The sequence below is a fragment of the Balaenoptera borealis genome, assembly GCF_965194805.1.
Source record: "Balaenoptera borealis genome assembly, chromosome: 21".
Lineage (NCBI taxonomy): Eukaryota > Metazoa > Chordata > Mammalia > Artiodactyla > Balaenopteridae > Balaenoptera > Balaenoptera borealis.
The window spans coordinates 7820802-7845856 of NC_138880.1; the positions used below are offsets into that span (position 1 = coordinate 7820802).

Genomic DNA, 25055 nt, shown 5'->3' on the forward strand with positions numbered 1-25055 from the left:
ACCCTACCCCCCACCACTCCCCAGTCACGCTGCCCTTCTTCTGCACCTCAAGCTCACCAGACAGGCTGGACCCCAGGGCCTCCCCCGCTGCTACTGCCTCTGCCCCTAGACAACTACCTGCCCGCCAGCTCCCTCCCGCCCTAGGGCTAGGGCTCCATCACCTCCAGCGAGGCCTTAACCTCATTACATAAAATAGCGGCCCCCATTCCAGTGCTTTCTGCCCCCCTTCCCCTGCTGCTTTGTTTTCCTCTGCAGTGTTTATGGTCTCCTGACCTATTATACATATCTTTGCTGCGTTCTGGGTCCCGTCAGCAGCAGGTAAGTTCCCCAGGGCAGGCACCAGGCCTACCGCGTTCACTCCGGATGCCCAGCTCGCAGCCTGGCACACGGAGAGGGCTCAAGAAACATCTCGAGAGTATATGACTAGATGATTCCTAACAGGGCAGGGGCTCCAACTCAGGACCTAGAATTCTCACTCTAGTGCCCTTTCTCCTCCCTCAGCATAGGTCATTATTCCCATCTCCTCTCCCACTTTGCTCTGCTTGCCTCCCGTGGTTTGAGTGCACCTGCAGGGTGGTGATCTGGGTCCCGGTGCCGTGGGGAGGGGTCCAGTTGGGTAGGCTTGCGTGGGGGTGGTGGGGGGAAGGAGAAGGCCATCGTCTCATCTTCACCAGAAAATCTACCCTCATGAGATTGAAGGACCACCCAGCAGACCCAACAAGGGGGCAGACCCAGCGGATTTTTGGCGGATGAGGCGAGAGGGTAAAGATGGGAAGATGTCCCAGAGGCCTCAGGAGGCTCTGGGCAGCTCTCGCTTGTGCTAAGGAGAACAGAGACGGACGCTGGGCGGTGACTGGCCCTGGTTTGGCCGGGCCAAAGGACTGCGGGCAGCTGCGGTTAGTTTTTCTCCAAAAGATCCCAGGAGGGAACATCTGCTTTCTGGCCATTCAGCCCTCTAAGACCAAGCCTGGGCTGAGCGTAGGAATCACAGCTCCTGAATGCTTAGCTGCTCGTGGAGGAGAATGTTGGTACCTAACGAGTCTTCTAAATAGCAGCTCGGGGGCAGCCCTTCCTCCCTTTCGGAGCAGAGTCAGCAGGACCTGGTCACGGCTGTGTGCGCGCACCGTGGCTAACATCCCGGGAGCCCTCCCACCCCCCACATGCCCTGATCCCACAGAACGTGCTCCACCTTTCCACGCCAAACGTGGCTGTGTCCCTTTCCACCCGCCCCCAACCCAGCCAGGCCACCAAGCTTTCCCCACAGACGGCTTGGGGGAGAGCCTTGCCCTTCCCTTGTGAAGTGGGTGTAATAGAGACAACCTCGTAAGATTGTTGTCCTGGTTAAAGATCTATACTCCATCATGTCGATACTGCATCTCTATTACCCTTGAACTTTCTAGCCTTCGCTGATCCCTCCTTTGGACTTTACAGCAACTCCCACCTACTTCATTCCTATATATATGGCAAGGTCTGTGGTCTCACTAGACTGTGATCTCTTTGGCTGTTTGAGAGCAGGCGTCTGCCTTATTCGTTCATATCCCCCATCGCTCTGATCCAAGCCTTTCAGGCAAAATGGTACTAGAGGGGGCAGGACCCTGTTGGAGGCCTTGGGAACGCCCAGCAGGTGGGAGCAGAGCCAGGAGACAGGGGCCTGGACGTGGGGGAGGTGGCAAGGATCCAGCTCCTGGAGGGACAGCAGGCCCAGGGGTCCCGTGGAGGAGATAGGACCCAAAGCTGTTGTACAGGCTGTGGATCGGGAGTTGCCAACTGAACGGGGAATCGAGAGAGGGGTTGACTCAACCCCCTCCTTTGGCACGGACTTGCCCGTGACCGAGGCAGGTCCCCAGTTCTGGGAAGGAGCTTCTCTCGGGCTAGCAGGGCCCTTGCCGTCGGTCCACAGGGCAGCCAAGGATGCCGTTGCTGACGCAGCTGTAATCCAGGGCCGTGGGGAGGAAGGGGGGGGAGAAGTGGATGTGATCCGCTGTCCCCACCCTCAGCCCAGGGCTCTGGCCCCTTGGAGCTTTGTTTGTCGACTGTGTTTAGGGAAGGAGGAAAGAGGCCTCAGTCACACTAAATTCTCCCTCTGCCCTTTATGCTGGGCCCCCAGCTGGGACGGGGAGGCGGCTTCTGGACAGTTAAGGGGCTCAGCCCTCGTAGCTAATTGCTCATTAAAGAGTGTTAATGAGCTTCCCACGCCCCATCCCTGCCTGGACCAGCGCCGTGTCCCCGCTTCTCTGTGCTGTGGCTGGTGAGGGAACTGGTCTCTCCCTCCCGGACCAGCTCCTCTGCCCTCCACTTGGTGGTTGAGTCCGACTGTGGGCCCTGCTCAGCCAGCAGGTCCCGGGACCCTCAGCAGCCAGGATTCCTCACCCTCCCTGGCCCGACCTCTTGCCCGTGACCTCCACCCCACCCTGCCCGAGCACTTACAATTTCTCCAGCAGGGGCAGTCCCAGGAAGGAGCCGTTCCGGAGCCCGGTGATCTTGTTGTTGCTCAAGAGCCTGGAGGGACGGGGAGAACACAGACGGGAGAGTGTTGCCTTCTGTGTAAGCGGCGCCCCCTGAAGCTGGGCAAGGAGCAGCCCCACCCTGGGCTCCGGGAGACCACGGGGAGGAGCCAGCGAACGGCTCGTGGTCAGCCCACTGAATGCCAGGTCACACGTGTCGCCTGCCCTGGGTCTCCCCACAGCCTGGGTCTGACTTAGGCTCTGTGCGCAGGTGAGCTGAGCAGGTGTGAAGTTGCGATGACCCGTTTTGACCTTGGAACCACAGGGCCGAGCCCACGGCAGCCCCTTTCTGCCCTCCACAGCTCTGTCTTGCTCAAGCCATTGGCCCAGTAATCTGAGGGCAGTGCTGGGGAGAATGGTCTGGCAGGTAGAAGAGGAAGTCAGGCAGGTGGGAGGACCTGCCCTTCCGCGGGGTCTCCATCACTCTGGGAGCTGAGGACCTCACCAGAAGGGGTCCCCTCCCTCCCCTCAAAGGCCCCCAACTCAGAGGGACGGAGTGCCCATGCGTCCCCAAGCCTGTCTATAGCCTTGACCGGAAGCTGATGGAGTCCTCGGCCCCGGGGGAGCCCAGGCCTCAGCCTCTGCCTCTGCCCACTCGGAGTCTTGTTTATTTATTCGTTTGTATTTGTGGAAGCAGAAAGGGGCCCCGAGCTCCTGACTGAACCCACTCTGCCCACCCACTCAGCCTTTCTCTATCAGGCTCCCCGCTGGGAGGAGAGAGTTCCAGACCAGCCAGAGGGCTCATCCCTTGAGTTAATTGCTTATTAAAAAGCTTTAATGAGCCTCTCAGCTCCAGCTCTTGCCTGCCCTGCGCTGAGGCAAAAGTTTTCCCATCTTTGCTCTGAATGGTGGAGAACAGACCTGGGAAGGCCAGAGGTGCAGACCTTGGGCCTCCCCTCCAGTGAGCAGCCTCTGGGCTGGACAGTAAGCGAGAGGGCAGGGGGCGGGGGCAGGGGGCGGGGGCAGGGGGCGGGGGCAGGGCCCGGGAGGGGCTGTCAGAGCTCTGCCCCAAAGCTTAATGGAAGTGGGTGGGTGCACAAACCAGACTGGCAGTGAGAGGACCCCAGACGTCCATGCTACACCACGCTCAAGGGCACATGGAAAACAGACCATGGCCGGGACAGAGGCAAGGGTGGAAAGGGGCTTTGTGGGTCAGTGGGAAGACGTGGCATTTCATCTCCTTCCTCCCTTCTCCCCTCTCCAGAGAGGCCCCTCCTCCCCTTCGGGTCCCCCCCCCACTGTCCTTCCAATGGTGACGTTTCCCAGCAGGGTCTCAAGGGTGACTGTGTGGAGGGTTTCGAGGGAGTGCTGGGTTTCCAAAGTGCTGCACACACACGCACACACACACACACACGCACACACGCGCGCACACACACGCACACACACGCACACACACGCACACACGCGCGCACACACACGCACACGCACACGCACGCACACACGCACACACACGCACGCGCACGCACGCACACACACACGCGCGCGCACACACACGCACACACGCACACACACACACGCGCGCACACACACGCGCGCGCACACACACACACACTGTCTTGATATTTCAAAAAGCACATCACAGTAGTCATCGTATGAATAATTAGAACTTTCTCAAACCCCTTTATTCTCATTTTATGGGTTAGGATAGTTTTATTTCACGTTACCTGTGGTGGCCAATTATAAATTATCTTGTCAGTTCTTAGGGCCTCGAATGGTGTCATTCAGGCCCTGGTGGGGCTGCGGTGGCCCCCTGGGTGGGGACAGGCTCTTGATGGTGTGAGTTTTAAATCGAAGCCCGTCCCACCTCATCTGCTGCTCATTTCCCCATACATCCTCAGAGCCTGAGGTTCAGAGGTTGCATTAAATGTTGGAGAAGGCAAGAGGACCCCTCAGTATCCTTAGTAATGTCGGGAGGGGTCCTGAAATGTCAGCAAGGGGGGTGAGAAAGGGCATCTGTTTCAGCCTCCCCAAACCCCAAGGGTCTCTCCCAGGGACTGCCCCTCCCTGGGTCTTGGGGAGGGAGAAGGATGGGGATGCTGATGGGGGGGCACAGGGGAGAGGTAGGGGGTGTGGAAGGTTAGAGGAACAGGGAGAGCCAGGTTATCACAGCCCCGTGCACGAAGGGGGAAGCCTGAGAACATTCCCAAACTTGAGTGGAGTATGGACCTGTTAAAGGGAGGGGAAAAGTATCTTATTTCCTGCAAATATGTCTGAGGATCCCAGTTTGAGAAACACTGACTTTAGAAATGAAAATCTTACACTATGAAAATACCTTCTAGTAAAAAATTATCTCAAAATTGTAGGCAAAGGGGCTTCCCTAGTGGCGCAGTGCTTAAGAATCCGCCTGCCAATACAGGGGACATGGGTTTGAGCCCTGGTCTGGGAAGATCCCACATGCCGCGGAGCAACTAAGCCCGTGTGCCACAACTACTGAGCCCGTGTGCCACAACTAGTGAAGCCCGCGTGCCTAGAGCCCATGCTCAGCAACAAGAGAAGCCACCGCAATGAGAAGCCCGTGCACTGCAACGAAGAGTAGCTCCCGTTCACCACAGCTAGAGAAAGCCCGTGCACAGCAACGAAGACCCAACGCAGCCAAAAATAAATAAATAAAATAAATAGAAATTTTAAAAAAAATTATGGGCAAAAAATATTTTGTTCAAAGATCATTGAATTGAAAACAGAAAATTAAACAAATTCTCCAACTCCCAAATCCCTGATATTAAAACCCGGGATCCTAATTGGAGAACCCTATCCAGACAAGTCTAGTGGTAGTGTTGGGGGGATAGGTACCCCACATTCTCCAGACTCTTTGTCCTTTAACCCTTGAACACCTTTCACATACCCCAAATTTAACCCAGAACTGGCCAACAGAAGTACAATGCCAGCTGCATACGTAATTTAGAATGTTCTAGCAGCCACATTGTTTAAAAGTTAAAAATTAAATTAATCTTAATAATATACTTTATTTACCCCAATGCACACAAAATGTTATCATTTCAACACATAATAAATATATTATTATATATTATAAATATACATATATTATAAATTATATAAATAACAAAAATTATTAATGAGATATTTTCCCTTTTTTGGTACTAAGTCTTGGAATCTGGTGTGGATTCTCCTCTTCCAGCACAATTTACTTAACCCAGACCAGCCACATCGCAAGTACTCAGGGCCACATGGGGCCGGTGGCTTTAAGTCTTATCCCTGATTTAGTCTCCTTGTAGCCAGCACCTCCCCAGGAGGAAGTCTGGGCTGCTGGGAAGATACTCAGGCGGCCGGGGTTGGGTGTGTGTGTGTGTGTGGCCTGGGAACAGAGCAAAGCATGGGGAACAGCCCCCAAGGCAGGTGAGGACAAGCCTCTGGTCCAGGGCAGCTCATCTCCTGGCTGCCACCCCAAGGCCCGCGTTCTCTGAGGCAGCCTCTGTTGGGCTGGGGAGGAGAGGGTACAGCGGGGTGGCGTTGGGGTCGGCTGCGGCCCATGCTGCAGGCTCGGCCAGCCCAGTGTAAACTCCATCCTGGAGAGTCTTGAAATGAGATTTTTTTCTCACTGCGAGAACACGTTCCTGATCGCCCACCCTCTAAGCCACTCACTAAAGCGGGGGCACCAGGCAAACAGCGCTGCCTCCTTCTCCTCCAGTGGGCCCCTTCTTGCCACCTCTCCAGTTCTTGGACAGACTTCAGCAGGTATCGGTATGGTTTAGTCCCCAGATACCCAGAACTAGATCTTTTGGTCTTAACAACCTAGATCGGGCTGAGGAAATTTTACTTCAGGCCCAGATTACAGGGAGAATGGCCTCAATGATGCTGGTAGGTTCAGTCCTCTGGAGGTGAGGGCAGAGATTTGGGAGAGTGCTTGGGGCAGGTAGGAAGCTGGCAGTTACAGGGCTGCTAATGGGGTAGATGAAACACACACACACACACACACACACACACACACACACAGCCCCATCCAATAGGAAGAAAAATGTTCCCGCCACGCTAGACTCTCATGGGAGGAAAACAGGCAGGGCGGCCCCATGCTTCCGTCCAGAGGCGCAGACACAACGCCAGTCTCTACCCCCTCCTAATCGCCTCCCAACCCCACCCAGACAGCCTCAGCCCCACCGGCCTCCCCCCAGCACCAGCACAGGGCGCCTGCCAGGTGGGTTTGCTTCCCAACCATGCCTCCCACCCCTCAGACCCCAGGCCCGCCCAACCCAGCATCCTCGGCTTCTCTCTCCCTCCCTCCCTCTCTCCCGCGTCTACCACCCAACATCACATTTTCACAGGAAGGGGGGCCAGTCCCTGGGGGCCCCTGTTCTCTACCCCAGCATCTGAAATCTGGCCAAGGAGAGGGGGCACACTGAGTCCATTCCAGAACTCTCTCCCGGCTCGGGTCCTATTTTAGGGAAGAGCAGCAAGCAGAGTTACCACTAATGAGGCTGGAGGCCACGGGAGCGAGTGGCTGGCGTCTGCAGAGGCCCTGTGGCCTCTGGGCAGCCGCAAAAGCTCGCCAGATCCCAGTCCGACATCAAAGATGACCCTATTGGGGTCACATGGGCACCGCCCCATTGGGCACGGGGCCAGCACCTGCCTGAACAAAAGGGTTCTCACATGTGCAGGAAAAGTCATACATGTCAGCCCCCTCACCGGCCCACCACCCCACCCCAGCACAGAGATGCAAGGACCACAGGCCTGGACACTGTGGCCCCGTGCTCTCCAGGAATTCTGAGCCTGGAATTTAGGCCATTGCCAAGGCCCTCTGGGCTGTGCGGGGCCCATCCCCAACACCTGCTGCTGGCACCTCGGCAGTGTCTTCGGGAGACCATCAGTGAGGGGAGGAGGGTGGTTTGCTTGCTAACACCAGAAGGGCCTCAGGCCCATTACCAGCTGCACCATCAAGGTGAAACTGTACTCCCAGCCCCGCCCACAGGCACAGTACCCAGGGCCTTGGAGCATTTCCAGGGCCCACAAGGGCATCTGAAACCTAAAAAAAAAAAAAAAAAAAAATCACGACTGAAATATAAATGCTACAAACATAAATTAAGACTTAGCTATAGAACTACCAAATGTCATGTTATGCCAATTAGCAATAACTGTTCTGCTTCATAAAGGTTGTAGATGCAGTTTAGCCTGACTGATATGACAGTGGGACCTCCAAACAGGAGACTACCTCTGGTCCACAGGCCCTGCTTTGACACACACCTCAGGCTAAAGGTTGCCTTCATGTCTACCGAGCCTGATTGCAGGGGACATAAATGCTGGAGAGGACACACAGCACTCCCACACCTCCTGCCATCCTTCCCTTGGCTGGAAGCCTGTCCATCAGCCTCCCTCTGGTTAGGAAGGCACCCAGGTGGGACATCTTTTCCCCAGACTTTAGAGAGCCATGTCCTGAGATAGCCTCTGACCTCAGCCTTGAAGCCGGGCTGTCCAGGCAGGGTCTGAGGTCAAGGTCAAGAGGGGAAACTATTTTGCAACGGCTCCTACACATGGGCCTTCCTTCGGTCCTTTTCTCTACCCTCTCTGCAAGGTCACGGCATCCTGGTGGTCACTAGGCAGAAACCAAGAAATTGGGGCGGGGATGGGAAGGACTAACCTACTGGTGTTCATGGTGGGCGGTCGGTGTGCCTTGATGGGGACTTGGCGGCCCCCAGCACTGGAATTGATTCTGCTTTAATCGTTCATCCTGGGCATCCATTCATTTGGTCTTCAATCCTACGTGAACACCTACTGTGTGCTCGGCCTTGTGGAACACATCAGTACTACAAACACAAATGAGACCTGGTGTTTACCATCTCCCACTCGTGGAAGGTGAAGGGAGATGTGTCACAGCGGGTGGACTATTTGCGTGCGTGTGTCCCCGGGGCTTGAGGAAGCTGGGAAATTACTCCCAATCCACCTTAAGCACTTCCTGCACCCACAGCCTAACATCTCACCACTGGGGAGCCAAGCTTTTAGGTGAAGAAAGTAGGTTTCTTTAAACATACAAATAAACCTGAAAGGATCTGTCATCAGTCTTTTATTCCTAAGTATAAATTAGTCCTTTAATCCTTCCAGCCCAGAGGTTTCCCTTGGGAGCTTGGAGGTCCTGCTCTTGTCCTGCTTTGTGAGCCTGTATTCAGTCTCCAGGGTGAGACTGCAAGGCCCCTGAGGGCAAAGGCCAGCTCTCTCACCTCACAACAGGCACTGGCGGAATCGGTGGGTGGCTGTCTGGAGGGGCAGAGCCCCAGGGAAGGTGGGGTTGGTCCAGGAACCCCGATTTTCCCAAGTCGGGAGGCATTTTTTCCTGCCTCCACTTCCCACCAAATCCTCTGTGAAGTGATTTTGTACTTAGTGGTCCCCTAAGTACACGTGTATCGTTGCGGGTGGCAACCCTTTCCCCGGCTCACTATCCACGTGGGGGAAGCGGATTGGTTATGTCCCTGCCCTGTCCCCAGGGAGGACGGCTCTGATTGGTCAGTGTGGGACCGGGATGACCCGGAGCAGGAGCCCTAGGGTCTGGCTAGGAGCTGTGTGACCTTGAGCAAGTCAGCCCCTCTCTGGGGGTTTTCTTCTCAGTAAAAGAAGGATCTGGACCGAAGATTCCCACTCCGTACGTTTGATGGCTTTTCCCATCCTGGATGCCGAGTCTCCTGAAGTCTAGAGTTTCTGCTCCAACACACAGTTCCCAGCAGGCAAAGCGCCCTGGGGGAGGGGGGGCCGGGAGAGGAGAGGGAGGAGGGGGCTTCGACCTCCCCTTCGCTTTCCAGCTGGGAGATGTCTGGCCCCTCAAGTTCAGGCTGGAACTCCCTCCTGGGCCGCTCTCTGCAGCCGGTTCCCTGCTCCTCCGTGACAGATTGGTCCCCTGCCCCTCACCTGGTCCCATCCATTTTACACACCCTTTGCTCCCCCAGCCCGGCTCCCCCAGCCCGCCTCTCCCCACTCCCAGGGCTGGGAAAGCTGGGTCCTGGGAGGGCTGCCCGCGTTAGCTACACTCCACAGTGTCTCTGCTCTCCCACCCCCATCACCCAGTTCTAAAAGCAAAGGAATGTTCTGGAGTTTGGGAAGGATGGGGGCCCCCGGAGGAGGGAGGAAGGGGAGGAGGCAGCTTTGTCCTGTCAGTGTCTGAGCTCTAAATAGAACGGAGCGGCTGGGCTGGGGGAATGAAAATAAACAGCCCCTCTGAACAGCCCCTTCCTAGCAGTTAACCGGATTTTCCTTCTGGTTCCTCAGCCCAGGGCCATTTCCCTCCTCTCCCCTCCCCTCTTCTCTGTCTGGTCCCATGGGGGCGAAGGCTCTACCTCAGGGTGATGGGGGAGTGAGGGGTCCTGGTCCACGCTGCGTGGCATGGGGGAACTCACCTCCCCTCTCTGGGCTTTGGTGAGGAGAGCTCACTGAAAGGAAGGACAGAGATCAACTCAGAGGTGGCTGGAACTCTTTCTCCTTCAGGAAAGAGTTCTTATCCCAATGACTCCCATGTGGCATAAACTTAGGAACACTCGCTCCCTTTAAAAACATGACCCCAAATTTAAGGGTCAATTTACGGTGAGGTTCAAATTACACCGGTCTGCCCTTGCCTTTGGGGGAGATTCGCAGACTCACCAGGACTAGGGATTGCATCCCTCCCAACCCTAACCCAGAGGGGTGATCTACAGTAGGCGGCAGGAAGGGACTTCCTTAGGGGTCAGGAGTGGCTGGGTTCTTGCATGGGTTCTGAAAAATTCAGGCCAAATAACCCATTCTGGGTCCTGGTCCCACTGGGGGCCGGAATTATAGGTCCAGCCTCTCTGGTGCAAGAAGGACTCAGCCAGTGAAGCACGGATGGCTCTGCTCTCCGCCTGGCGCTCCCCTGAGCTGGGACCCTGGGCCCCGACGTCCTGCACAAGGGGCAGCCCTCAGGGCAGGGCTCCTAACACCTCCAGGAAGGGGCTGATGAGTCCTGGAGCCTGGGCTGGTGGCCTCCAGCTCCTCCAGAAGGTAGCCGGGGAGATTCCTTCTGAGTCCCTCCCTTCAGACCAGCGGGGGTCCGGGAGCTCACATGGGGGCGCTGCAGCTGAGACCCCCCCCCTCCACCCCTCCCCCGGCACCATCGGGAGGGTAAGGGAGAGTGTGTTGGAGTCTCCAGCCTCTTCCCTCCTTTCCTTCTTTCTCCTCGCTCCCTCCCCCTCCCCCTCCGCCGGCACAAAAGCTCTCTGTACACTGCCACTTCCTCTGGCTGCTGTCTCTGAGCCCAGACCTTATGAGAACCATATGGGGGAAAGAGGGTGGAAGGGAAGGGGGTGGGGAGGCCGCGCGGCCCGCCCCTCCAGCCACCATCTCCCTCCGCTCGCACTCTGTGCAGGCGGTTGGCACACTTTGCCCCAAACTCCCACTAAGCGGATCCCGGGGGCTGGGATGAGGGACACTGAGAGGTGGGCCCAGTCCAGAGCTGGAGGTCCAGAGGGATGTCTGTGCTCAAGAACTGCTGGGCCAAGCACGGGGTGGGGGTGGGGCTGGGAAGGGCCCTCCCCTCCCCCGGGGCTCCCAAAGACCACCAAACTCCCAGCAAAGGGCCCCGGCCTCCGCTAGGCACATCTGGGTGGGAACTGCCCCTTCTCCCCTATGGGGGCAGCCTACGTGGCGGGCAACTCCCCCAGATGGGAGGCTGAGGGGATGGGGGCTTGCGGGCCCTGGGAGAATCTGGACCGAGGGACCGTCCCATGCCCGCCCCTCTCCTCACCCAGCTTTGGAATGTTCCCAGGTCAAAAGGGCCTGGGTCCTGCTGGGAAGGAACCGGGTTTTTTAAAGCAGGCTTTGTGTCCATTGGGTCCCAAGTCCAGCTAGGTGAACAGCGAGTCTCTCACCTGAGAGGAAAACTAAACGAACCCAAGCAGCTAATCCTGACGCTGGCGTCAGCTAAGCTGTGTGGCTCTTGGCGAGACGTGGCCCTCTCCCCATCTGGCCTCAGTTTGCTCAGCTGTCAGACGCTGATTTAGGGGCCCGACCTGCTGGTCCCTAAGGCCCCTTTCGGCCCAGGGGCCCAGGAATTTATGACACTGCCTGGTATCCTCCGAGGGCCTGCTTAGATGTCCTGGGAGGTCCTCGTAGGAGGTTTCCTTCTAGAGTTATCCATCATCAGCCCTTTCCTGGAATTCCTTAGTATCCCCCTCACTCAAACTCCCAGAGCCCAGAACCAGAGGGCAGGCCCATCAGCTGCTGCGCAGGGCGGGCGGGGGGTTGACAGTGGTCTGCGTCTCCCTCCTCCACCCGGGTTCTCCCTGTGATAAGCCACTTCCACCCCGCCGCCCATGAGACCCTGCCCCTCAGGGAAGGCCCATAAAGGCTCCTGCTCTGGACAGGACGTGCCCTGTGCACTGGGCCTCGAGAATGGGGGCTGGGGTGGGGCAGGCAGATCAGGAAGGAAGCCAAGAGTTCAGCTTTCCTGGAAAACCACGAACGAAAATCCATTAGAGGAAGAAAAAAAAAAAAAAAAAAAAAGCCAAGTGTGGGGAGAGGGGGCCTGCAGTCTACAAAACCAGAGGGCAGAAGCCGAGATAACAGAGTGGAGGTGGAAGGGTTTTCCGTGAGGTGCACAGGGCTGTCGACAGGATTGCCCTCAACGGCTTGGAGGCTTTCTGAGCAGAGACGGAGGCTCTCTGCAGACAGGCACCTTATCTAGCTCTTCCTCTGCCTGAACAGTCAGCTGGGCTTCCCAAAGCAGAGGCCAGACTCTCCCCCAACTCCCCCAGGACCCACATGGGCAGGGCGGTGTGTGGAGGGGACTGGGAGATGGTGGCCCATTCTGGAGGAAAACAGGGGAGGCGGAGGGAGGGGACAGCAATAATGCAAAGACTATTGGCCCAAGTCCTGTTGTTTGCACCAGGTGATGGGCAGAAAGGGGAAAGGGGAAATTTGGAAAAAAAGAATAATAAATGAGTAAGGAGGAGGAGTTTGGGAGAGTGTGAAGGTTTTTGTGCTCATAGCCTCTCTTTGCTGCCAGGCTGGAGCGGCAAAAGCCCCTTCCCAGCCCGTCTTTTCCTTCTTCCCTCGAGATGCTTGCTGGGTAGGGGTGGGTTTTCTTGGGGGACTGAGCCCCCAGAAGAGAAGCCCTGCCAAGCTTCTGCTGAAGAAGAACGTGCGCTCTTTTTCCTTCAGAAGGCAGCTTGGGGGAGGGGTTGCAGTCAGGATCGGGATTAGGTGGAGCCTGTGGGGAGAGCCTAAGGCATATGTCTGTGGCAGCTTTTAGTCACACCCCCGGCTGATGGGCCAGCGGGCTCTCAGGGGTTGCTCCGGCCTGACCTGCCCTGTCTGTTGTTCCTGCGGAGATATCCAGCCAGGCTGCGGGGGCGGGGGGGGGGCTGTTCTTTTGGAAGGTATCTTAAGCCAGGTAGGTCAGTGGCCTGGGAAAAAAGAAGGGCCCTTCCTCCGGGGCTGGTTTGGGATGGGACGGTGAGCTAGCAGTCCTGCTGGCTGCCACCCTGTTCTGATATATTCTCGCCAAGAGTTGGCCCCGCTCTCTCCCTGGAGTGGCGTCGATGGGAATTAGCCGTGGCTGGAAAGCATTAGTTACCAAATCATTCTAAAATGTACTGCAAAACCACCTCTTAATGTTTCCCCCCTTCTTTCTGCCGTCAGTATGTTAGGATTCCCTAATCCCAACACATGCGTGTGAGCACGGCTGCTGCAGGATCCAGGGCACACACGATCCTCTCGGAACTGAATTATCGTGGCCCAGCGGGGACTCACACAGACATCAGCCCAACCATTCCACACAGCAAGCATTTTTCTCCTCCAGAACTGAGTGGGCTGGGGAATGCCCAGGCCTGTCTGGACACTTCAACCCCAGTGGACACTCAGAGGGACCTGAATCAGCTGCCACAGCTGCCTTCCCAGGCCATGGCTGTATCCCTGAGCTGCTGGGACGTGGGAGAGAGCAGAGACACGGCTTCCACCCCCCTAATGCACACATGCACACACCCACCCCAGCTGGGGAAAATGCAGGCCAGGCGGACAACGTCAGAGGCTGACCAGTCGTGTCCTGTCAGGAAGCGGGCAGCCTCTGAACTCACCCAACCAGAGGCGTTACTGTATTGTTCTGGACACAATCGGATAGACTGTGAGCCAGCTCCAACTCTGGGCAAGGGGCCGTGGGGAAACGGTCGCCGCTGGGGTCAGGAGGACAGGGAAGGGGAAGCGGCTTGGAGGCTGGATCCAGGACGGGAAAGGAAGGGGCCGCCGCCAGGGCCCGACCCTCCGGTCCTCGGCGTGCGTGGAGCTCCAAGCACGTGGTCTGCGCAGGAAATCTCTGCGGTGGGGAGGGGTCGCTAATTCTCCTGCAGTTACGGGGACTTCGGACCCCCATCGAGGAGGCTTGGGGTCGGGTTGCGGGCGCAACGGGCCGCGCTGGTTACCAGCAAAGTGAGGGCTTAATAAGGCCCGGGCTTGAGGAGGGAAAGGGTATGACGGAAGGAGGCTGGGAGGCACCCTCCTTCCCCTCGGCCAGGTTTCTTTCTCTGCACTCTGTTCGCGAAGTCAATCGAGAAACAGCCAAAGTTCACTTGTCTTTATATCCGAGGAGGGGAGGAAGAGGGAGGGATGCAGGATCCAGAGCAGAGCTCAATTCACGGATGCGCACGGCGGGAGAGGGGTCCTAGTGGGAGTCGGGACGCCGGGGTCTCATTCACCCCAGAAGCGCCTGCACCCCAAGGACAGACTTTTTCGAGCCCACCCTCCCGCCAGCGCTAGAGAGACGGGCTGCAAGCGGGGCTGGCAGGCTCCGGGCCCCGATGGGGCGCCCCCCACTGGAGGAGCCAGGCCGTCTGGATGAAGCCGGGAGACTCCTCCAGTGCGGCCAGGGACGCGTCCGCGGTGGTAACGACCACAGCCATCTACTGGGCCGCGGGCGTCGGTCTTCCCTGAGCCTTCCCCTCATCCCACCCCCCGAAGGTCCGCAACACCAGCCCTGGCTAGAAACTCAAGGGGCGCGGGCGTCCCGCCAGCGCGCATTCCCTGTCACCTGTGCAGGTGAGTGGGCGCCCGCGGTGCCTCACTTTGGGGAGCCCCCGCCCCGCAATGCTCCTTCCGCCCTCCACATCCCTGGAGCCCTAATCTTTCCCTTACTTCTCTTCAAGCCTCCCTTTTCGGCTTCTGGACTCAGGCCTGTCCTAGAGTCTCTGAAGTGGCACATCGACTCTGTCCCCCATTTCCCACCCCTCCCGTCTGGTCTCCTTTCGTCCCCCCGTCGGGGCTCGAGCCGGGCCGGCCAAGCAGGATACTTACAGGGTAACGGTGCTGTTAGGCAGAAGGCCGGGCTCGGGAGGCTCCGGGAGGTCCCCGCCGCCGCACACCACCCTCCTGCGCGCCGGGCTGGGGGCGCCGCCGCTTAGCCCCTTGGGCCGCTCCCCTGAGCACTTGCAGCTGCGGATAGGGACCGGGCAGCCGGGCGCGCCGCGGATCTCGGGCGCCAAAAGCAGCAGCCACTGCAGCAGCGGCAGCAGCAGGCGCGCGGGCGCCCACCGCATCCTGCGTCCCGCGGCGCCCATCAGCCCATCGCCCCGCGGGGACCGACAGCGCTGGGGCCCGTCTGCGCGCCGGCCGGAGGGATCCGGGCGTGCGAGAGGCGTGCTCAGCGGGGGCCCGGGGCGCTCGAGGGCGGAGCGGGGGGCCCTGGGCGGAGGCAAGCCCCGGGGTCCCCGCCGCCGCGCCCCGGGGGCATGTCCGGCGAGCGCCCCGGCGGGGAGGACGCGGGCGCGGCTGTCAGCGCAGCGCGGGCGGCCCCCGGCGGCGCGGCCCGACTGTCTGCGCGGTGCTCCCGGGCCGGTTGAGGCCGGGCCGCTCCGCGTCGTCTGCTCGCTCTGCGCGGGGCTGTGACCTAGCGGATCGAGCCGGGCTCCTGCCGCCGCCGCCGCTCCGTGCCATGGATGGAGGCAACTCGGCTCGGCGCCGCTCCCGCCGCCGCCAGCCCCCGCCCGCCCTCCCGAGAGGGCGCCCTCCCCTCGCCAGCTCGTCCGTCCGCGAGGCCCTAGCGCCTCCCGATACGCAGCCAGGCCGCTGCCCTCCTCGGAGCAAGAGCGGGCCAGCCGGCTGGAGGCCCCGCGTGTCCCCTGCACCCGCCCTGAACCTAGACTTCTCCCTCGCGCCTCTCTCCCCCCACCCAGGAATCTTCCTCTCCATAACCCACCTCAGACCTCAAAGCCAACCGCCATCACTTTCCACAAAACCCTCCCTCACTCGTGCCGTCCAGCCTGCACCCCCGATGCTTCTGGGGCTTTCACTGACCCGAGGGCTTGGCCAGAGATGGCCATGTTTTATATTGCACTTCGTTCGCCGCTCTGGGGCTGCTGAGACTCGGCTTCCCTTGACCCCCTGACCTGATGGGCCAGTCTGGAAGCCGGGGCTCGCTCTCACAGCCCTGCTCCAGCCACTGCAGGAGACAAGGCGGAGGCTAAGGAGGCTCAGACCCTCTGGGTGACCTCGCCCAGCGGGGGCTGCATGTCATTCGGCCAAGGAGGGGTCAAAGGCCGAGGCAGGCCTGCCACATCTGGCTGCCTACCTTTTCCACATCCGTGTGTGTGTGTGTGTGTGTGTGTGTGTGTGTGTGTGTGTGTGTGTTTGATGGTAGGTGGGAATGAGGGGAACACAGAGGGAAAAGCAGGCATTCCCGCTGGGTGTGGAAGGAGCACAGCAGCGCTGAGTCAGGAGGGCCCGTTCTCCGCAGCGCTGACAAAGGGCACAGCCCCTAACATCCTGGGGTATCGAATCTCGGGGGTCAAAATGAGGCCCTGCCTGCCTGCAAGTTGTGGCCTGAGAATGAGTGAGTGACGGGGGGCACTCGGATGGGTATGAAAACTGCCTTGGGTCTTAGATGGGCTGCAATGCAAGTTGGGAACCGGGCTGGGGATAGAGGGAACAGTGAAGTGTGGCCCAGTGTGTCTGCTTCCTCAGTTTGCCCATGAAGGCGGCCTTTTCTGCCGCTTAATGCCACAGCACCTTTGCTGTGGAGACGCAGGCTGCCCGGGTTGAGGGATCCCTGGGCAGGGCTCCTGTTCCCCATCCTTCAATGGGCCACCAAAGTCGTCCCTCCGGTGACTGCCACCTTCTTTCTGTGCCTTTGGCCCTGCTGGTGTGTGTGGCACCTTTTCCAGCACGGTGGCCTTTCAGCCGGGTCCCCACCCCCCTTCACTGGGAATGGCTTCTTTCCCTTGCGTGGGCGGCAGACGCTGAGCCCAGACGCTGGCTTCTTCTGGCTCCACAAGTCTCTCCCAGTTGCAGGCTCTGGTTCCTTCAACTTTCAAAGATAAATAAATAGTGATTGCAAATGGAGGAAGGGAGAAGGGGACCGGCCTCCCCCAGCAGCAGCCCTCCTCAGGGCGGGCACAGGGGCTGGGCCTGCATTCCTAGGAAGGGTCCTCACAGAGCTGCGGCCCACAGGCCGGTCTGCCACCCAACGATCCTGTTCACATGCCAGGGAAGTTCTCAAAGACATGAGAAGAGGAGGCCTCTGGCCTGGGTCACACAGCTTCCCCGTCATTTCTTTTTTGCTAAACGAAGACACTAAGTATGGAAAGGAATTCCACTGAAACACCGGCTCTCTGAGGCTGAATCAGGGCCAAATGACATTTAATGAGGCGATGCTTCCCCACAGGTGGGAATGAGGTGCGTGGTGGAGACATTTACAAAACACTGTCCTGTCCTGCTGGTCATCACTTTTGGTCTCTATACCCATCCAGGAAGGTGAGTGGAGCCGGGGTTACTTCCCCATTTTACAAACATGGATGAGGAAACCAAATCGCTGAGAGATAAAGAGACAGGGCTGGGAACTTTTCCTCCGATTCCTTTTAAAATGCTCTTTTCTCTGAGCCACTCAAAACTTTTCGCATAAAAATCCTTCCTGGTTATCTGTTCTCAGAGGTGCAGGGTGGAATGAATGAGTGGCTACACGTTTTGAAGTTTGTTTGCAATAGAAAGATGACTCAGGCTTAATTCCCACCCTCACAACGACATCTGGTTAGGAAGCTTGACCCTGGCCCTGATCGCGTGTGATAAACTCTTCCTTGAATTATGGATAAGTTACCACGATATAGGGATGGGCTGAATTAATCCTGCCTGAAGCAAGGGAGGGGGGCTTACCAAAAGCTTTAGTCCAATCTCGCACAGAGGTGTAACCGACCTGACTCTACTAGACCATAATTGTCCCCTTAAGGGCCTGGGGGACTCACATCCGTTATGCCGTCTCTAAAGAAGTTGGCCTTTGCTGGGTGCTAGCTGCCAACGTCTGTCTCGCCTCCAACTTCAAAGCTGATCCATTCCCCTTTGTCAAGGAGTGGCCGCGGCCTCTTACCCCACGATTGACCAGACCCTCCACTGGGGACAGCTGAGAGTGGAAAATGGGGCCACGGTCGGTGTCCCCTCCCTCTGAGCCCAGAGCAGAGCAGAGCTAGCACAGGACAGCCTGCACATCAGGCCAGCTAGCACCTACTGAGCGCCTGTTGCCTGCTGGGCACTTGTGACTATGTTTTACAAGAATAGGCTCATTTTGTCCTCACAACAGGGTGAGGATGGCTGTTTTAACAGACAAGAGGGGAAGGGGCACCTTAAGAGTAGTTTGCCCAAGGATACACAGCTCAGAAGTGATGGGACCAGGATTTGAACCAGGAACTCCAGATTCCAGAGTCTAGTTTTAACTGCCGTGCTCTATAATTTCTAGGGGAGGAGGGGACTCTCAATAATCACCCGAAGAAATTCCCTCACTTCCCCTTGAGGTTTTCTCGTTTTGATTCCCTGGCCCTCTCTGAGCTGAACCTTTACAGATGTCCACCCCCAAACCATAGCTTGTGGTAGAACCAGGACCCCCAGCCCTAATTCTTCTAGCAGAGTCAAGGAAGGCAAAAACTTTCCAAGGAGTTCCATTCCTCAGCTAGAAGAAAATAGTCTCTCTCGAAAGACTATGAGAGACTATAAACACGTATAGAGGACTTCCCTGGTGGCGCAGTGGTTAAGAATCCACCTGCCAATGCAGGGGACACGGGTTCGAGCCCTGGTCTGGGAAGATCCCACATGCCACGGAGCAACTAAGCCCGTGCACCACAACTACGGAGCCCGCGTGCCACAGCTAGAGAAAGCCCACACGCAGCAATGAAGACCCAACACAGCCAAAAATAAATAAATAAATAAATTTAAAAACAAAAAACAAAAAAACACATATAGAGTCAGAGCCGGCAGTAGCTGACACCGCCCAGCTCCAGGCCCTGGTCTCTTCTCCTGGCTGTCAGGGTGCCCCCCACCCCGGGGATGTTCACATTTAATTATCAGGTTTCCCGGCTCCCTCTGTGCCTTCTCATCTTCCAGAGGCAGGATCCTAACACAGACCCAGGGTAACAGTGGATGAGCTCATGGCCCATAACTGGATCCATCATGCAAACGTGACAGCCCTCCAGAGCTCTTTTACTTTAGAAGGACACGGAGGCACAGAACCTGTGAACCCCACCCCTTTCTCCCACCTCCCCCCACCCCCATGGCTCTCCTGGGTGGTCCTCTGAGCTCTCTGTCCTCTCCTCCCTGTGGGGACTATGCTAAGCTGCCTGTCCTGTTGGAACAGTCACACTGGGCGTTCATGACAGAGAAATACTCATGCCTCAACCGGAAGGAATGAATAGGAATTGTGGGAAGCTACCGAGATAAATATTTGGGCCTGAAAGGGCTTCCCTTCAGAGATCAGACTCCACCCCATACAGGGTACCTGTGTATACTTTAGACGCTCTCATAGGAGGGGATCTTAATCTCTGTCTCCATGAAAATATGACTTCCCCTTTAAGTGAAATCTGCTCATATTCGCCCAGATGATGGATAACCTCCTACACTAGGAGTGTCGTGCCTAAGAGCATGAGACTCTGAAGATTCAAATCCTGGGCTCTCCATTTTATGGATCACGTAACTCTGGGCAACTCACTTAATTTACCCAGGCCTCAGTTTTCTCATCTGTGAAATGGGGATAAAAAAAGAATATTTACTTCAGAGGACTGTGATGATGATGTCAGTTATATGTCAACGGTGCCTGTGTGGTATACTATAAAAATATATTTGGTCTTTGTTCCTGACCCCCAGCTCCTAAAACCCTTTGCAATACCTGAATGACAGGAGTATCTTCTGTTCTTCATCTGGAGCCTCTCTGGGACACACCGGAGTTTCTGCTCACGAGGGTGGTACTCTTAGCCTCAGGATGGGGGCTGGTCACCAGAAAGACCTAATGATTCCAGGGTTGGCAGTCTCAGCCCCACCCACTGGCCTCTGGGAACAGGATGGGGGAACTGGAGATTAAACTTTATAAAAACTCTTGAACACTGAGATTCAGAGAGCTTCTGGGGTGCTGAACAGTCACGGTGCTGGAGCGGTGGCACACCCAGGATGAGCACGGACGCTCCACGCCCCTCCTCCCCATAGCCTGTCCTATGCATCACTTCCATTTGGCTGTTCCTTTGTTGTATCCTTTATAATGAACCAGCAAATGTGAGTAAAGTGTTTTCCTGAGTTCTGTGAACCGTTCTAGCAAATTATCGAACTTGAAGAGGGGGTCATGGAAATCTCTGATTTAAAGCCAGGAGGGTGACCTAGGACTCGTAAATGGCATCTGAAGTGGAGGCAGTCTTGTGGGACAGAGCCCTTAGCTTGCGTGGTCTGTGCCAAGCAGTCGGTGTCAAAATCGAATTAAATTATAGGACACCCAGTAGGTGTTGGAGAATTGGAGAGTTGATTGGAGTCAGAAAACACACCAGCCTGACACATTCATGTACTCAGTAAATGTTAGTACGGCCTGCTGCTGTTTTTGTTATTGATACCTGCTTAGTTTTGTCCTGTGTTATAGTTCACTGTTTACACATTTGAGTCTTCCACTAGGATGGAAGATCCCAGAAGAGGCTATTATTTTCCTTATTTCTATGATTCCCAGCCAGTTTTAGTGCCCAACAAATAGAAGAGACATTTAATTAACTTGTTCAACAAAGTGTTCCTGAGATCTTACTTATTTAAACAACATTTATTGGGCATCTACTATGTGCCCAATACTGTTTCGGGCACTGAAGATACAGCAGTCAGTGCACAGAAGGTAAAGTTTGTGGTCTCATAGAGCTAATGTTATAGCAGAGGGAACCAGATAATATGTAAATAAATCAATAAATATGTATAATCTAGTGGGTGGGGATAAGACCAATGAAGCAAAATTAAACAGGGTAAGGGAACAAAGAATGATGGGAGGATGGAAGCAACCTAAATGTCCATCAACAGATGAATGGATAAAGAAGCTGTTGTGTACACACACACACACACACAATGGAATACTACTCAGCCATAAAAAAGAATAAAGTTTTGCCATTTGCAACAGCGTAGATGGACTTGGAGGGTAGTACACTAAGTGAAATAAGTCAGAGAAAGACAAATACTGTGTGATATCACTTATATGTGGAATCTAATAAATTAAACAAACTAGTGAATATAACAAAAAAGACGCAGACTCACAGATACAAAGAACAAACTAGTGGTTACCAGTGGGGAGAGGGAAGGGGGGAGGGACAATATAGGGGTAAGGGAGTAAAAGGTACAATTATGTGTAAAATAACCTACAAGGATATATTGTACAACATAGGGAATATAGCCACTATTTTATAATAACTATAAATGGAGTATAATCTTTAAAAATTGTGAATCACTATATTGTACACCTGTAACTTATATAATATTGTACATCAATTATACTTCAATAAAAAACAAAACAAAAGAATGATGGGGAAGACCTCTCTGAGCAAGGGCTCTTCGAGAAGAATTCTGAAGGAATGAGGGAACAGGTCCATGGATTTTGGGGGACAGAGCACTCCATGCCGAGGCCATGGCAAATGGCAGCACCGTGGGAGAGCGCTCCCTGCAGCACAGGGAGGGAGAGGGAGAGAAAGAGGGCGGTGTCCTCACAGTACCCTTGACCTTGTGTCCAGATCATGTTGGGTATTGAAGACCACAGGAAGGATGTGGATTTTATTCTGAATGAGAAGAGAAGCCTAGAGGGTTTGAAAAGAGAAGTGGTCTGATCTGAATTGGACTTCTACATCTCCTCTCTGCCTCCTGGGCGGAGGATGATTCTGGCGGGAGGAGCACGGGGAGTGGGAGACCACCTCCGAGGCCAGTGCGACAGTCCAGTGGATGAGGAGGTGGTGAAGGAGGTGGAGGGGAGGCTGGATCCTGGATGTGGGTGGAAAGTGAGTCCAGCGGGATCCCTGACACAGAGAGTGGGGTGAGAAAGATTTGTCCAGAATGACCCCTAGGTGTCTGGCTTAGGCTGTGAGAATGGAATCCCCACTTACGAAGCTGGAGAAGACTCAGGAAGGATCAGATCTGGGGAAAGAATCAAGAGTTTGGCCCATCACTGTGCTCGGAGCTCGGGGTCCAGCTTGCTGCGTCATGGAGTTGATAGTCCAGCAGGAGAGGCCGGGATGGAACAAAGTAGGACATAAATGAGTCTATAATGACACACCGTGATGAGTGCTGGGAAGGGAAGGGGGCCGTTAGGGGGAATAATGGGGGTGGAAGGCCCTTAGTTTCCACTGGCGATCAGGACAGGCCTCTGAGGAGGTAATGGCTAAGCTGCCCAGAGGATAATCAGGCCTTGGCCAGGTCAGGAGGGAGGCCGGGATAGGACAGACCTCTGTCACTCGAGGGAGTAGGGGGAGGGTGGGAGGGGTGGGGGCGCACCTCCTGCCCCCGCCTCTCCCTGGCCAGCCCCTGAAGCCGCGCGGTGAGCTGCGTGGCTCCTCAGAGCTCAGGACGGTTGCATCTCTCTTGCTCCGGGTCTCCCAGGTGGATCAGGACCCGGGAGGCCTCTCGTCAGGTCACGGGGGGAGGGGCTTTTCTGGTGGGCTGGGGTGGCCGTGCCCATCATGGCCTGGCTTCCCATCTGGTTCCGGGGCTCCTTGGGGTCTGTGATCTGTTCTTCTAGGACCTCCCCCCGTGACCCAGGGGCTGCTCCATCCTTTTTTCTTTTTTTCTTTTTTTTGTCCCTGCCATCAGGAAACTTATATTCTTTTAAAAACAGAAGTTATACATATGCATGGTTTAAAGAAATAACAAGTATTATAAGGTTTTCTATGAAAACAGAAGGCAGTCCACTACCTTTTCCCCCATTTCCGCTTTCACAGAGGCATCTATTTTCAACTCTTTTAGCTGACTGTATTTTAGATTTATCTCCATTATCTCTAAGCAATTTTTTTTTGCTTTGAATTTTATTTTATTTATTTTTTTATACAGCAGGTTCTTACCAGTTATCTATTATATACATATCAGTGTATACATGTCAATCCCAATCTCCCAATTCATCCTACCACCACCAACCTCTTCTCCACTTTCCCCCCTTGGTGTCCATATGTTTGTTCTCTACATCGGTGTCTCTATTTCTGCCCTGCAAACCGGTTCATCTGTACCATTTTTCTAGGTTCCACATATATGCGTTAATATACGATATTTCTTTTTATCTTTCTGACTTACTTCACTCTGTATGACAGTCTCTAGATCCATCCATGTCTCTACAAATGCCCCAATTTCATTCCTTTTTATGGCTGACTAATATTCCATTATATATGTGCCACATCTTCTTTATCCATTCATCTGTCAATGGACACTTAGGTTGCTTCCATGTCCTGGCTATTGTAAATAGAGCTTCAGTGAACATTGTAGTACATGACTCTATTTGAATTATGGTTTTCTCAGGGTACATGCCCAGTAGTGGGATTGCTGGATCATATGGTAATTCTATTTTTAGTTTTTTAAGGAACCTCCATACTGTTCTCCATAGTGGCTGTATCAATTTACATTCCCACCAACAGTGCAAGAGGGTTCCCTTTTCTCCACACCCTCTCCAGCATTTGTTGTTTGTAGATTTTCTGATGATGCCCATTCTAACTGGTGTGAGGTGATACCTCATTGTAGTTTTGATTTGTATTTCTCTAATAATTAGTGATGTTGAACAGCTTTTCATGTGCTTCTTGGCCATCTGTATGTCTTCTTTGGAGAAATGTCTATTTAGGTCTTCTGCCCATTTTTGGATTGGGTTGTTTGTTTTTTTAATATTGAGCTGCATGAGCTGTTTATATATTTTGGAGATTAATCTTTTGTCTGTTGATTCATTTGCAAATATTTTCTCCCATTCTGAGGGTTGTCTTTTCATCTTGTTTGTAGTTTCCTTTGCTTTGCAAAAGCTTTTAAGTTTCATTAGGTCCCATTTTTTAATTTTTGTTTTTATTTCCATTACTCTAGGAGGTGGATCAAAAAAGATCTTGCTGTGATTTATGTCGAAGAGTGTTCTTCCTATGTTTTCCTCTAAGAGTTTTATAGTGTCCAATCTTACATTTAGATCTCTAATCCATTTTGAGTTTATTTTTGTGTATGGTATTAGGGAATTTTTTATTTAAATTTTATTTTATTAATTTTTTTATGCAGCAGGTTCTTATTAGTCATCAATTTTATACACATCAGTGTATACATGTCAATCCCAATTGCCCAATTTAGGGAGTGTTCTAATTTCATTCTTTTACATGTAGCTGTCCAGTTTTCCCAGCACCACTTATTGAAGAGGCTGTCTTTTCTCCATTGTACATCCTTGCCTCCTTTGTCATAGATTAGTTGACCATAGGTGCGTGGGTTTATCTCTGGGGTTTCTATCCTGTTCCATTGATCTGTATTTCTGTTTTTGTGCCAGCACCACCATATTGTCTTGATTAATGTAGCTTCGTAGTATAGTCTGAAGTTAGCGGGTCTTATTCCTCCAGCTCCGTTTTTTCCCCTCAAGACTGCTTTGGCTATTCGGGGTCTTTTGTGTCTCCATACAAATTTTAAGATTTTTTGTTCTAGTTCTGTAAAAGATGCCACTGGTAATTTGATAGGGATTGCACTGAAAATGCAGATTGCTTTGGGTAGTATAGTAATTTTCACAATACTGATTCTTCCAATCGAAGAACATGGTATATCTCTCCATCTGTTTGTGTCATCTTTGATTTCTTTCATCAGTGTCTTATAGTTTTCTGAGTACAGGTCTTTTGTCTCCCTAGGTAAGTTTATTCCTAGGTATTTTATTCTTTTTGTTGCAACTGTGAATGGGATTGTTTCCTTAATTTCTCTTTCTGATTTTTGGTGTTAGTGTATAGGAATGCAAGAGATTTCTGTGCATTAATTTTGTATCCTGCAACTTTACCAAATTCATTGATTAGCTCTAGTAGTTTTCTGGTGGCATCTTTAGGATTCTCTATGTATAGTATCATGTCATCTGCAAACAGTGACAGTTTTACTTCTTCTTTTCCAATTTGGATTCCTTTTATTTCTTTTTCTTCTGATTGCCGTGGCTAGGACTTCCAAAACTATGTTGAATAAGAGTGGCGAGAGTGGACACCCTTGTCTTGTTCCTGATCTTAGAGGAAATGCTTTCAGTTTTTCACCATTGAGAATGATGTTTGCTGTGGGTTTGTCGTACATGGCCTTTATTATATTGAGGTAGGTTCCCTCTATGCCCACTTTCTATAGAGTTTTTTTATCATAAATGGGTGTTGAATTTTGTCAAAAGCTTTTTCTGCA

General features: G+C 54.2%; 1 protein-coding gene across 5 annotated transcripts in view; it reads right to left on the reverse strand.

Moving 5' to 3' along the window:
• Positions 1-15425, reverse strand: part of ADGRA2 (adhesion G protein-coupled receptor A2) — a 34045-nt gene extending 18620 nt beyond the window's left edge. For 3 of the 5 annotated variants that reach the window (XM_082374935.1, XM_082374934.1, XM_082374933.1), the window contains exons 1-2: positions 14733-15424; positions 2428-2499 (exon numbers count right to left, since the gene is read on the reverse strand). In XM_082374935.1, coding sequence (XP_082231061.1) covers positions 2428-2499; positions 14733-14995 — 335 coding nt within the window. In that variant the 5' untranslated portion in view covers positions 14996-15424. Of the gene's footprint in view, positions 1-2427; positions 2500-14732 lie in introns of all 5 variants that reach the window. The other 2 variants (XM_082374937.1, XM_082374936.1) reach the window with 2 other exon arrangements.
• Between the last annotated feature and the right edge of the window lie 9630 nt (positions 15426-25055).